The sequence below is a fragment of the Columba livia genome, chromosome Z, assembly GCF_036013475.1.
Source record: "Columba livia isolate bColLiv1 breed racing homer chromosome Z, bColLiv1.pat.W.v2, whole genome shotgun sequence".
NCBI lineage: Eukaryota > Metazoa > Chordata > Aves > Columbiformes > Columbidae > Columba > Columba livia.
The window spans coordinates 12,076,949-12,090,714 of NC_088642.1; the positions used below are offsets into that span (position 1 = coordinate 12,076,949).

Consider the following 13,766-nt stretch of genomic DNA (forward strand, 5'->3'; position numbering starts at 1 on the left):
ATTAAGTCAAAGATTGCTCTGAGGGTGGAAGAATTGTGAGTATAACTAGCAATATTCATTGTACTGATTAAAAAAAAAAAAAAAGGTAACAATTAATGGTGGCATAATGAAAGCTTTCCTTTGGTTTATGTTCCTTATAAGCCTTACTTACCTGCTTTTCCTTTCTAATAAATCACCTAGCATTCTGCTTGTAATAATGTACAACATTTGTTTTCTGTAGTAATGTGGTTTGCAGCATCTGAAGGCTCAAAGGAGTTTCTTTTGAGTTAAACTAATCTGTGATGTAACAGCTGCTTTATCCTTTTTCTTTTTGACTTAGAAACCTTATGCATGTCAGATTCCAGGATGTACTAAGAGATACACAGATCCAAGTTCCCTGAGAAAGCATGTGAAAGCCCATTCTTCCAAAGACCAGCAAGTCAGGAAAAAGGTAAATTTTCTACTGTGTTGACTGATGTAAAGATTGTGTGGAGAAGTCAGTGTCCTAATTCTGGATGTTTCAACGCATCTTGAAGTACTTGTGCTGATTTCAGAGTGTCGACTAGAAGAAACAATAATGGGAAATAATAGATATGGTTCTTATGTAGATGATAATTTTGTTTTCGACTTAATCATGCTGCCTGCTTTAACACTCTTTATTTTCTGATGTGATGATTAACCACTAAACATACATAATGAGGCAAACCAAAAACAATTTTTGAAAACAGAAATTTTGTTTTTAAACTTGTGCCATGTGGTAAATACACAGTAATACCAAATCCAGTTTGCATGGCCAGTCTCAGATGAAAGGATGGATTTTGGGGGCAGATGGGCAGTGTGCGAGATTAAGCTCTAAATTCTATTTCCATATGCCAGACATTTCCAAATACCAAGACATTTCACAACGCTGGTTCCCTGTGGATGTCAAGTTTATGAGTCAGCAGTTGTTTATATAATAAGTATAAGCGCATCTTTGAAGAGCTGAGTTGCAACCTAAGGGAATGTTGTTTTTTTTTTTCCTAAGCATTTTTCACTGTATCTTCTCTGAAATATTGGCAGTATTTCACTAGATTGTTTAGATCATTGAGGATCATTTTAAAAGGAAATTGTCTTAATAAAAGGGATAGATAAACTTTTGAGATGTCAGCCCCATGTAAAACATTTTATAGTTCAGAAATTTTAGAATCAAATGGGCACATTCCATTCATAGAAAGCAGCAAAAATGGATTTTCATTCATTTTCACCTTAGTAAGCAGAGCTTTGGCTCCTTGCTCCTGTGCATGCTGCCCAGGTGGGAAAGCTGCAGGATCAGTGAGCCCTGTCCTGCCTGTCCAGGTAGGGGGGACATCTCAGCCACACAGACGCTGCCTTTTACAAGCACCTAAATCAAATGCCTATCAAGATGCTGGTTTCTGAGAAATTTGTGTGTGATACCTCAACTGAAACTGGCATAATGGATCTGAATATAGGTATTAAACTGCATTGTAATATTACTGTCATGGAAAGTGAACTCTATATGTTATCTCTTCTAATTTTGTCAGATTGCCATGCAGTATGGGATTTTCCTTCCTACATTTCATTCACTATTGGATTTTGCTCATTTTCCGTTCCTTCTTTGAGCTAAACAGTTTAAATATGGCCCTTTTTACTCCTAGTTTGGCTCTCTATGGGCACTTTCTAGGCTTAAAAATGCTTATTTTTTCATCCCTGTTTGATAAGGATTTATTTATGTTTACTGGTCACCTGAGATACATTGATAAATGGAAGGGTAAATAAGCCAAAGCACCTCAAAAAGAAAATTAAAATTGTAGCATCTATGAAGCCAGATATTATACTTAAATCATGGATCAAGTTTGCAATGTACAATGTTTATAAGGTACAGCATAGTTACTGGACCTTTGAGGACTTATAATTGCTGACTAACATCATGCTTGGTATTTGAAATATTTCCTGGCAGTAATAATAATAAAAAGTAAGAAACAATAAACCTTTTAATGCAGAATTAAGGTTATTTATGGCTTTAATTAAAAGTGAAAATTGGCTTAATGTCAAAAAAGTCTTTACAAAAATGTGAATTCATCAAAAATAACCATAAAAATTCCAAGATGATAAAGCCACAGTGGAGTAATACTTCTAGCCCTAGGGATCTATTCTGTTGAAAAGAATTAAACCCTTTGCTGTCACACTCCGTTAGTCATGGATTCATTTAATATATCATGCCTGACTGCTTTTAATCCTCCTTTTAACCTCCCGGTGCACACCAAGTGATATTATTGTGGTGTCTTAAGTTCCTGGCTCTTCAAGACTATACCTGCAAATGTGTCTTTGATGTTGCATAGACTTAAAATAGCAGGATGAAGTACATTCATAACAGCAGAATCAGCTACCTCCTGTGCCAGACATTGTATTGAGTCTTCAGCCCAGATTTTCTAGATCTGTCTTCAAAGATTTTGCCCTTTCCATGGCCCTCTAAGATGGGGCCAGTTTATGCAATGGGATATCAATAAATTTCCTTCTCTGAACTGTTTCAAGGAACTTTTGTTGTTATATGTTTATGGCTTACCATGTGAGGCAAAAATACCTGCAAATCTCGTAAAGCAGCCACTGATCCCCTGCTCCTCCCAAACCCCAGACTCCAACCATCCACCAAATACATTTAACCGAGAATCTCTCCAGGTAATGGGATGAAATTCTACAGACCAAGAAGATCCCAGCACAAATATGTTTTATGCAAGAAACTTAGTGGATATTACAATAAACGTTCACTTACTTTTTAAAGGAAAGCAGAAGAGTAAAGAGAGCCATGCCTGTTTTAATCACCTTTGTGTAATTTGGAAAATTCTTCAGAAACATGAGGGCAGACGTGCACTAATACCATGCAAACACATGGGAACAAATGCTGAAAGTCTGTAGCAGAATGTTTTAGGTACAATCTCTATGCATCATAACATTTGGTCTGTATTTCTAAAATATTTTAGTAGGATAAAAAGCATTGCTTCCTATAATTTTAAAATATAAAAATTGCTGACTGTGCCTGGATTTCATTTTCCCTTGGGAAAGATAGAGGTCCTTCTGAGCAGGGAAGAGCATGAAGTGATGCCAAGAGGAATGCTAATGCACAACATGCCCCTGGACTACAATTACTTTAAAAATCTGTCCTCTTCTTAGTCATTTCCTCTTTTCAGCTTTGAAATGACAACTAACTTAAAGGATTTTTTTTTCTAAGTTGAACAGTTACCATGTGGTGCTTATTACACAACATATAATGGAAGCTGAGAGCCTGAGTGAGATTGAAATGGAACTGGATATTTTTGTGGTTAATGAGGCAGGGTTAAAAAATAAACACAAGATTTACATGGGATATCGCTGCTTCAAGACCATGCTTCAGGACAGAAGTCAACAAGAAGTTAAATAGATGAGGGAGAAGTGCGGTTGTTCTGTATTGCTTATTTGCAGTTTCTCACTCTTCCTCCTGAAATGCCAGCCGCTGGTGGACACAGTGTATGTAACTCAGAGCAGTCTGGAGGGGTCTTGGGCTTGATCTGGAAGAAGCATCTGCTTCTAAATTCTACTTTAAAATAACTTTCATGCTGCCTAGCCTTAATTTTTGTACTCTCGTGCTTTTTTCCTTCTCTCATTCCATTTTTATGATCCTTTTCTCTTTCAATTTCCTTTCTTATTGTATCTTCCACCTTTGTAGCTTTGAGTCTTTGAGCTATGCAACACAAACTGAACATCTGTAGATGAGTGAGGTATGTATGCCATGGTAAGACCAGTCCAAAGTTTTCCTTCCACCCCAAAAACTCCTATATTCTCTCATCTTTAATTCTGTTTCTTTCCTTCATTTTTTTTTCATATGCAGACTTCAACTAAATTGTCAATTTAGAAAGTATATTGGTACCTACGGGTAAATGCCACTTAAACATTTGACATGCTGTGTGTTTGATAATCTTTAGCTAGCTTGGACCTCACGTTAATTTAGGATCTCATGAACCATTTACCTTTTCCTTTCACCTCATATCCATAATTACCTAACAGCTGTCCAGCTTTTTCAGTCTTCCTTGCATTTTCAAGGCAGATCAGGACTAGAAAGACAAATAAGTTTGGGTTTGTTTGGTTGTTTGGTTTTTTAAACTTTTGGGAAGCTGTAAAAAGGAGAGAAATCCAGTTTTTAGCTGAGTCTCTTCCTGAACTAGCAGCTTTTATATGATACGGGGCTATAGTTGCCTAAGATGATTGTTTCCCAGAATCAATGGTAAACATGCAAGATTTCTGGAAGCAAAGGGGCAAGGAAAGAAATTAATGGGTTGAAATTTCTGTTTCATTTCTTCTTTCAAATGCCACTGAAAACAATGCTTGCTTTGGCTTGCTTTGTGGAAGTGCAGAGAATCAGAAGAAAAGGTGAGGAAAACAGAAGGATGAGCGAGGCAGGTATTTGCTTCAGCTGATCTTCATATTATTTATCCTTCACACAAAACAATATTTTTATGCCTTCATAAAATCTGTTCACCAATTATACATTGATACTTTTTGTTCTGAGTATAGCGTGGCCTTTATAATTGCCAGCCTAAGATATTAGGTGCAGCTGGTAATAGTAGAAATATTATGAAGTCAGGTTAATCATTGTCCCTGTTAGATCCTGTAGTTCTTGTATGTAGAACAGCTTTAGTAAGGAGGGCTACAGTTGAGAGCTTTGCTTTGGTATCTTCAACAGGGCTAAGTAATTTTGTTCCTTGAGTCATCCTGTGGAGTCTCTGACTAGTCATAACCCAGGAAACTACTTGATGGAAGTAAGCTTATTTTCAGTTGGTTACACTTTGTGTTTTCATTAAACAGCAAATTTATTTCATCAATAAACTGATGATAATGTATTTGAAAATATGAAGCCATAGCTTTTAGTATATAAGTCTTTTTAATGAAGTTAATGACAATGAAATTACGCAAAGTATCATTAACGAAATCCAGAGTCTGCACTATTACATATCCAGTAATTTTAAACCAGTATAAAAGGCAGATACTACCATTTTATTATTCATTAAGATCTGTTTGTTGTGTGAGCAAGCACTAAGCCTTGTACAAGTATAAGAACATTATCTTTTTCATACAAGTATACCATGGAAAACATTTTGCTATTTCTGCAGGAATCTTGCTGAAGAAGTCTATATTTATAAATCTAAAGAAAGTATTTAATTTGCTTTTAATATTATAATGCAAGTACCACTGTGAATGGAATGCACTCTCTTCTGGATTTGTGCAGAATTTGTCATGAACATTTGCAATGTCTAATGTCTATTTTAAAGGTCTTATCTTTTAAAAAAGTGCATTTTCAAACAGATAGAAGGTAATTTTAAAAAGAACAAAAGGTTGTTCTGATTTCATACAGCTGTTTGGCAAGGACAAGATCAGTTTAGTAACATATACGTTATAATCTGAACAATGCAGTGGCTGTGCTTTTACATACTGTTTTAACTTTATCCATAATTACACCAGTAAACAACTGTTGTCATGTATAAGAGTCCTTTAAGTCAGTGTGTCCTGCCACAAAAACAAAGAGATTTAAAAGATTGTTTCCATTTGATTAAAGGAAAGTGTCATGGATAAGGATACAACTGATTAGCTCCATCTTTGTGGGAAGAATGAAAAGATAATTTGAGCAGTTCAGATAAACAGGACCAGCAAGAGGGAATGTAAAAGTCTTAGCCTCGGCCTTGAACTGGAAGATGACTTAAACCAAATAATATCGTCTTTCAGCTGATCCGTCTTTGATTCTTTGGCAGTTCTAACAGTGTCCAGACCACGTCTTTGATCTTGTTGTGTAATTAGTTATGGATCAGATACATTATACAGAGAAGCTGTGAGATATTGAATGCTTACCTGACAGTTGCCTCTGAAAGCTGCCTGTCTCCTGGAAACCTGCATCATCTCAGCTCATTCAAACAGGTCTTGGGGTAACCATGCATGGATTCAGCTGACCAGGTACCTTAACACCTCAGGAGGTGTATTGCATAGTATGTGATACTCTTAGGTGTCTACTGCATTTTTCAGTACTGTGCAGGGGAGAATAGATCAGCTAAAGCATGCAGTGGTTACTCTTCAGTGTATTTTATTCCTTATTTATTTAGTTGATTTGTACTTACTCTAAGTCTACCACAGCAGTTGTGCTTTTGTCTATTTTCCTGGCTTTTTCTGGGATGGAATATTCATACTCTGTCAGAAAGCAAGTATCATGGAGGCATAGCTTTGGGAAGGGTGATCTAAAGGTCATTTCTGAAACTTGTTTACACTTGGTGGAGGTTTTTTTGAATCATGGTGTATATGGTATGTCTGCTAAGTCACTAAGGAATGAAGGGACTAGTGAGGCCTCAGGAGATAAGGAATATGTGTGCAGACTTCCAGCTTGAGTCATTTCTACCTAATAATCTTGCTTTTTGACACAGATTGGTCAATTGTAAAATGGTGGCTGAAGAGTGGCTTCTGGGGAGCTGTCAAAACATTCTCTCTAGGAAGATGAACTCTTTCAAGATTTGTTCCTGTGATACCTCATTGGAAGGAGATATTTTCAGGTGTTACTCTGCTGGGGAGGAAGAAAGGACAGGCAATCGGGGTCTCTCTAATACTGCTGCTATTTGTGCATCATTTCTTTCTTGTCGCATTTATTGCTCTTTCAAAACCAAATCAGGTAGCAATAGCTGGAAGTTTTCAGAATACTTTTCCTGATTACAATAAAGAGAAAAGGTGTATTAAATCTCAAACATATCCACTTCTACTACAGACAGCAGCAGAGGCAGAGTAGTCCACTGTAGGTGTGGAGCATGTTGGAAAGAATGAAATAAGAATATGGATCATCTGACCAAAGCAGTCCATGGCATTGCCTTGCAGAGTGGCCTGCACTGACCTTCACCAGGGTTCCCGTCTGAACTGAGGGGGCTCTGCAGAGGCCACCTTGCACAGGTAGTAATGATTCTGCAGATGTTGCTCTTCTGCCACTGTGCGACCCCTGTATTAGCAAAAGGGGATATAAAATCCCCATGTTTAGAGGCAGATCTCAATGAATGAATACTTCTGAAGCCTGGTCATTTTGCATCCCTTTTCTAAGAATTCACCTCTTCTCTTTTAGAGCTCTATTGTGTATAATGTATATAAACCTATCCATTTTACAACGAAAATATTAAGAGAAATGGGAAAAAAGTAGGTGTTTAGAGATGTGATATCCCCCTACTCAACAGTATTTTTTTCTGGAAATAAGACATACAAATGTTTTCATTACAGGCTAACATGGAGTTTTATATAAATACCTTTGTATATTGTGGATTTTATCAGCAAGTACATTAACCCCTCAGCAAACACAGCTTACAGTGCTGCACAGTTCTTGATTGTTCATTGTTTACATTGTTTTAAATTAGAAGCAGGCTTTTTTATTGTGACTACATGTTTATTTTTCCTCACAATTGATGAAGCTGTCAATTTCTTTTAAAATTTTAGAATTACTAAATTTTACACCAGCATTTAGATTTAATGGAGAACATGAAAACAAAACAATGTCTGGTGATTTTTTTCCCCCAGTATCTTTGGTTTATTTAATTTTGCAACACTTTTTTCCAGTTTTTCCTTTAATTTCTTTTAATTTCTCAGTATTTGAATGAAGCTTTTTTTGTGAATCAAGAGCCACAATGCTTAATGTGTTTCTTACAGGAAATAGCTTCACTTATTTTCTATTTTTTCTAACACAGAATGTTTAACTGATGAGGAAAGAGGGAGCCAAGGAGGGTTAGAGCATTACATCATTGGTATTTCAGCAGGTTATTAATGCACTAAGCTAGTTACCAGTGACATTGTCCATTATGTGACTCTATTAGTTTGGCAAAACTGCTCTGTTTGTGAACACCTGCCTCATGGGGAGCAAACAGATCTTACAGTGTGAGCCCAGTTTGCTTCTGCATCCTTCAGGTTTCACTTACCCTGTGTTCAGACTCTTAGTTCAGATTTCACTGTTAAAACTGCAAAAAGGAGAGAACAGATAGAAAAGGAAGCAAATCTGTTTTCTTGCTTTTAGAGCAGTTGAACATAAGGATATTTTCCCTCATTTGTTCTCTATGGAGTCCATTTAAGAGATGTCACTAATGCAAAACGAAGTGCATTCAGGGGCTAAGGGTCAGTGAGCAGTGCCCATGGCAACTAAGAAACTATTCTGCAGAAAAAATGCTGTAAAGAGAAAGTGTTTTAATCCCCGACTTTAATCCCTTTACTTCCTGTTTTCAAAATGAAATATAAATCAGGCACCATGTCGTGCAGTAATTTTTCCTGAAAGGGATGTTGGCAAAAAGGGATTAGGAATGGGCAGCAGTGTTTAAGGAATTCAATCATCAATTTGTTAGAAAACTACGAATGACCAGTTCTTTTGAGTGTGGTCAGTGAGACACAGCAAAATAGACCCTGCAAGCAATGGTGGACTGGCTGTGGTCGACTACCCCGCAGATGTTGCAGCGGCAGCAACGCGGCTGTGGTGGGATGTTCTTCGCGAGGGAGCTCCCTCTGGGGATGTGCTTTCCCAGCAGTGCTCTCCAGGGAGGAGGAAACATGGAAACCACACCTATGGTTTTCATGGTGCTCTGGCAGCTGTGGCCATTGTTAGAACCAGGGTTTTGTTGGTTCACTCTAATGTTAACATTTTCTGTTTCACATCGCGATTCCTCCCTGCATTTGGTTTCTGCCCCAAGCTTGTACTCCTGTGAGCTTTGGCAGCATGATGTGTTGAAAAGTGCAAGAGGAATAAGTGTTACCACCTTCATTAGGTTTTCATACATGCCAAAAAAAACAACCAGGTTGTCTCAAAACTGTAACCAGCTGTCAGTGCATGCCCATAGCATTTTATATTCTTCAGGTTCATTTTTGGTAGCAAACAATATCCTTTTCTGTGTTTGTGTGTCTTCACTTCCCTGCCAGAGCATATGCGTGAAGGTGAGCTTGAGGGAGCAGGAACCTGTCTTTCTTTAGACACCTGCTTGACAGTGTCCCTTGGGAGGCAGTCTTGAAGGACAAAGAGACCAGAAAGGATGGACGGTCTTCAAGAATGTAACTTTAAAGATGGAGGAGCAGCCATTCTCATGTGCCAAAAGACAAGGTGGTAGAGAAAACCAGCCTGGCCGAATGGAGAGCTTTGACTGGAACTCAGGAAAAGACAGTTCCTGACCTTTGGAAGAACGGGCAGGCAACCCAGGAGGACTACAAAGATGCCATGAGGTTATACAAGGAGAAAATTAGAAAGGCCAAAGCACAACTAGAACTTAATATGACTACTGCAGTAAAAGACAACAAAATATTTTTCTATAAATACATGAGCAACAAAAGGAGGGCTCAGGAGAATCTCCACACTTTAGTGGTGCAGGGGGAACATACTGACAAAGGGTGAGGAAAAGGCTAACGTAGATAGTACCTTTGGCTCAGTCTTTAATAATAATACCAATTTTTCTCAGGCTACCCAAGCCCCAGAGCTAGAAGACAAGGACAGGGAACAGAGTGAAGCCCCAATAATCCAAAGGGGAAAGGGTTAGTGACCTGCTGCACCACTTGGACACACACAAGTCTGTGGGTACGGATGGGATCCACTCAAGGGTGCTGAGGCAGCTGGTGGAGGTGCTCACCAAGCCACTTTATTTGAAGTTTCCTTTCAGATCTATCCCTGCTGCAATTGTTCCCCTTAAAATGGTGTTCTTGGTGTTCTGTGTCATTTTGATGAGCAAATAACCCGTACCATTCCTCATATTAGAATAGTATCAATCAAAACAAACTTCTTTGTTCCACATATATTATAAAGGCAGGATTCATTTTGGTGCCATCAAACTTAATGTAACAGTGTTCTCCTATTGTAGTATTGCTTCAAAATCAGAATTTCTTCTTGACTTGAAATTTGCCAAAGTTAGGTGATTGTGTAGGTTGCAGGTCATTTTAATTTTTAATGCAAGAGGCTGAAAAACATTTTTGGTATGTTTTCCTGATTTACACTACGTCAAATAGGTAGAAGCCATTTTCGTATTTGAACTCGAATGTTTGTAGAAAAACTTGGAGTGGAGCAAAAATAACTACTTCTCATTTAGAACCTGACAACCCTATTGTGCAGATATACTAGTTTAATTTTATTTTTATTGTCTTTTCCTGGCTGAACATTTAGCTGAAATGAAAGGTAAAAGCAGAAGAAAATAGCATGCACACATATCTGAAAGTTGCGGTAGACAGCAGAATAATGAATGCTCTGGCTCTCTAGAAATCCTGCCCAGATGACTCACTGGAAACAAAAGTTATTGATGAATTCCTTCTGTCTGCATTGCTTCTTTGCCCCAAGGTATCTGCAGCCTCCAGAGGCAAGAATTAGGACACTTAGCAAGAGTAAAGTTTCAGCAAGTATAAACTCTTATTGTCTGTTTATAAAAGATGTAGTGCTGTGCAAGAAAGCACTGGACCTGTAAGCTGATCTACATGAGTAAAAAGATGATTTAGCAAGCAAACCTATGATATGACTAAACACAGTCACATAGCATGGCTTCATATTGAACTTGTAATTTTCTAGTGGTCACATCTGTGTACTGTCAATGTCATGGTGCTAACAGGACATAATTTTACTCTTAACTGTACAAGCAAATATTAAATTCTGGCTACTTTTTCAGAAAAGCTAGTACAATATGTAGCTCTGTGTAGATGGGTCGTGCTTCCCTCTACCAGTGCCATCTCAAATTACAGACAATAAAAATGAGTGGAAGACTACTGGTTTATTCTCTACTTGACAAATAGCGCTTAGTAAACTTAATACAGAGACTATGTGAACACAGAAAGACCTCCTTAGGCTTATAATGAAAAAAGAACACATTTATAAAGCTGTTACAGCTAGTGTAAATCAATTCCTCTCAATAAAACATAATAGTATTTAGGGTTTTTTGCTGGTCTTAGATGTAGCAGACACAGATCTAATCTGGACCAAAATAAATACATACAACCAATGTCTGCCTTACATATGGGAATACTCTACTAGGTGCTCAGCATATGTACAGAATGCTGTGATTTGATGACATAACTAGTATGTTTGAATGACTGAAGGAGTCCAGACTTTGCTGAAGAATTTCTAGAGTTAATTTGAGTACACGTAGGCAGGTTTTGAAGCTACTGAGATCCTATTTTATGGTTTTTGGAAACACACTAACAATGTTTGAGAAATCCTAAACAGCTACTCTTCTGACTAAGTGTATTCATAAACACACATTTCTTATGTTTTCCTTGATGGTGTCTGATTTCTATTGAACAAGAATAATGCTGGAGAAACTAGCCAAGTTGTACAAAAGCATGCAGATCTCAGATAAAACACACATGGGTTAGAGAAAAATAAAATAAATGATCTTTCCTTACACAGAGGCATTTTCTCTGTAATTATGTCCTACATCAAATCACCAGCACTATTCTGCTCTTGGACTAAAATATAATGAACTTGAAAATCAAAGAATGTAGTCCCTTCTGATTACTTCTGCTTGTATCACTTTATCTTGGGTAATTATTTGACCATGTCTAAAATGTACAGGAGTAGAATTTCCATCCATTTTTCTGAAAGCTGATAAACATGATTGTCACAAAAGTATCACAATTGTAAAACATGACTGGCAGTGATTTGTTTGGGGTGTTTTAAAAAACTGCCACATTTTGATAGTGGGAATGTCTCAGATTTCCAAATACAAATCCTCACAAGTCTACCATGAAACTGAGCTATTAAAATTGAAAGTCTATTATTTAAAGCAAATAATTAATACAGGGAAGTTTTAAGTGAGCTAAGCAGTTGATTGTTAACTTGCACCTTGGTCAACCATAAATTTAGGCTACATTACAGCACACAGAAAATGCCTGTACTCAGCATGGCAAAATTGCTAGTTACTGATTTCATCATTCAGCAAGGTAACTTTCTGACCTTATTGTTCTCAAAAGTAGATTGTTAAGTTTTCAGTCCCAGAATTTGCAAATGAAAAAGAAATGTCCAGAACAGTGCAAAATAAAAAAATGTGCAAAATAGGCAGTTGTTGTTATTTACTGTGTGTAACTAGTGTGTAAATACTTGTCTCTCATTTCCTTGTTGTGCTCTCTGTTACATCCATGAGTGCAGTCTGATCAAAGAAAACTGATCAGTTTCTCAAAAAAAAAAAAAAAGAGGCACAAAACTTTGCACAGGTGAACAGGTGACCTCTGTAAATCTGTATTCTATGTGACAGAATCCTGATTTTTTTGCAGAAGTCAGATTTTTTAGTATTTATTCTCATATTAGCTTCCATAGAAATTTGAAGTCACATAATGCTCATCAATAATTCAACTAATAAGACTTTGAATCTGGATATAACTGGCATTTAATTTCACATGCACTTAAATTCTTGAAAAAAACACATTATTAGTGATAGCATAAAAACAGAATAATTAATGGATAATAGCAGACAACCATACATACTACACTGGAAAAAAACAAAAACAAACAAACATTTGGATTTATGACAGATTGTAGATATGGATTATAAATGAAGAACATTTGCCAGGGTAGTTCTCTCTTTCATTCTCCTTCCCTCCTTCCTCCTGCTTCCCTCTCTCTGCACAGTTCTAGAGTGACAACTCCTAGAATAACAAATATACCTCACACAGATGGTGTATCTTTGGGCTTAACAATGACTCACTAAATTTTTAAGAGAAGGAGTAATCTACAGCGTGCACAGTCTGTGCACAGGTATCACAGGCGGTGGAGTGTCTCTCACAGTCACCGTACCTCAGGTACTTACGATGTGTCAGACCAACTCTCTGCCCACATGCAATGATTTTATACTACTGCAAATCATCAGAAGTCCTTATAATGATTATTAGCATTTTGTGGCGCAGTAAAGGGTTTTCCTACAGTTGCATTTGGAATCATTCCCTCTTACTTTTTTTTCTTTTATTTCTGAGTATAGGATGGACAGGAATTTCTCATGTTGTTGCTGTTCCTCCCGTTAATAGTTTGTTAGAGGTGCTGGGTGATGTTCTGGTTACTGTTCCTGCTGACCTTTGATGGCATGAAACAGAGGAGAAGCATCAGTTGCATCTGTGAGATTTGCTTCTTGGGAATCCGATGCGCGAATGCAGCAAATCCTGCTGCACTAGGTCAGATGCCTGTCCGTCAGGCTGCGTGAACTGTCTCTTCATCGGTATGGGTGACAGGACAGCGTATTTATGTACATCTCAGCCACTGCAGTGGCCCATGTGCATATAGGCACAAACCCTCTGGTTTTTTTTAATGACTACACCAACCAGCCTGTGAGCCAAGATGGCCATAAGGAACAGGCAAATTTTTGTTATATATGACAGTAAGATCAGACAGGGGGTTGGGACAGGCAACAGTGCTATCAGCCCACGGTGACATCCACCTGCCAGAAACCTCTGAGTCCAGTTTTGCATTACATCTAGGACAGCCTTGTGTCAGGGTGCTGCAGGAGGCTTTCTCCCTTCTCCTCCTATAAGTTTGGGGATTATTTTTTTGAATTTAATTTTTTTACTCTATTCTACTGTAGCCTCAGGGTGAGACTGTTTCTGTAATTTCATCCAAAGGAAGACTCTCCTTATGAATTTATTTATTATTTGCAGTGAGTTTTCTGCTGGATCAGCCAGATGAACAGACCTGCTGTTAATGAATGAGGTTCCAGGGAAGTGGCCATGTGTGCAGCTGGGATTAGTGGCAGTGATGGACCACTCACTTTCAGATCACTTCAGACATAACATGAAACAAATGAAGTACTAAT

General features: G+C 37.7%; 1 protein-coding gene across 6 annotated transcripts in view; it reads left to right on the forward strand.

The window, feature by feature from the left end:
- The window catches only part of GLIS3 (GLIS family zinc finger 3), a 174,703-nt gene that overhangs the window by 125,348 nt on the left and 35,589 nt on the right, over window positions 1-13,766 (forward strand). For all 6 annotated transcript variants that reach the window (XM_065047226.1, XM_065047224.1, XM_065047225.1 and 3 more), the window contains exon 5: window positions 320-430. In XM_065047226.1, coding sequence (XP_064903298.1) covers window positions 320-430 — 111 coding nt within the window. The remainder of the gene's footprint in view (window positions 1-319; window positions 431-13,766) is intronic.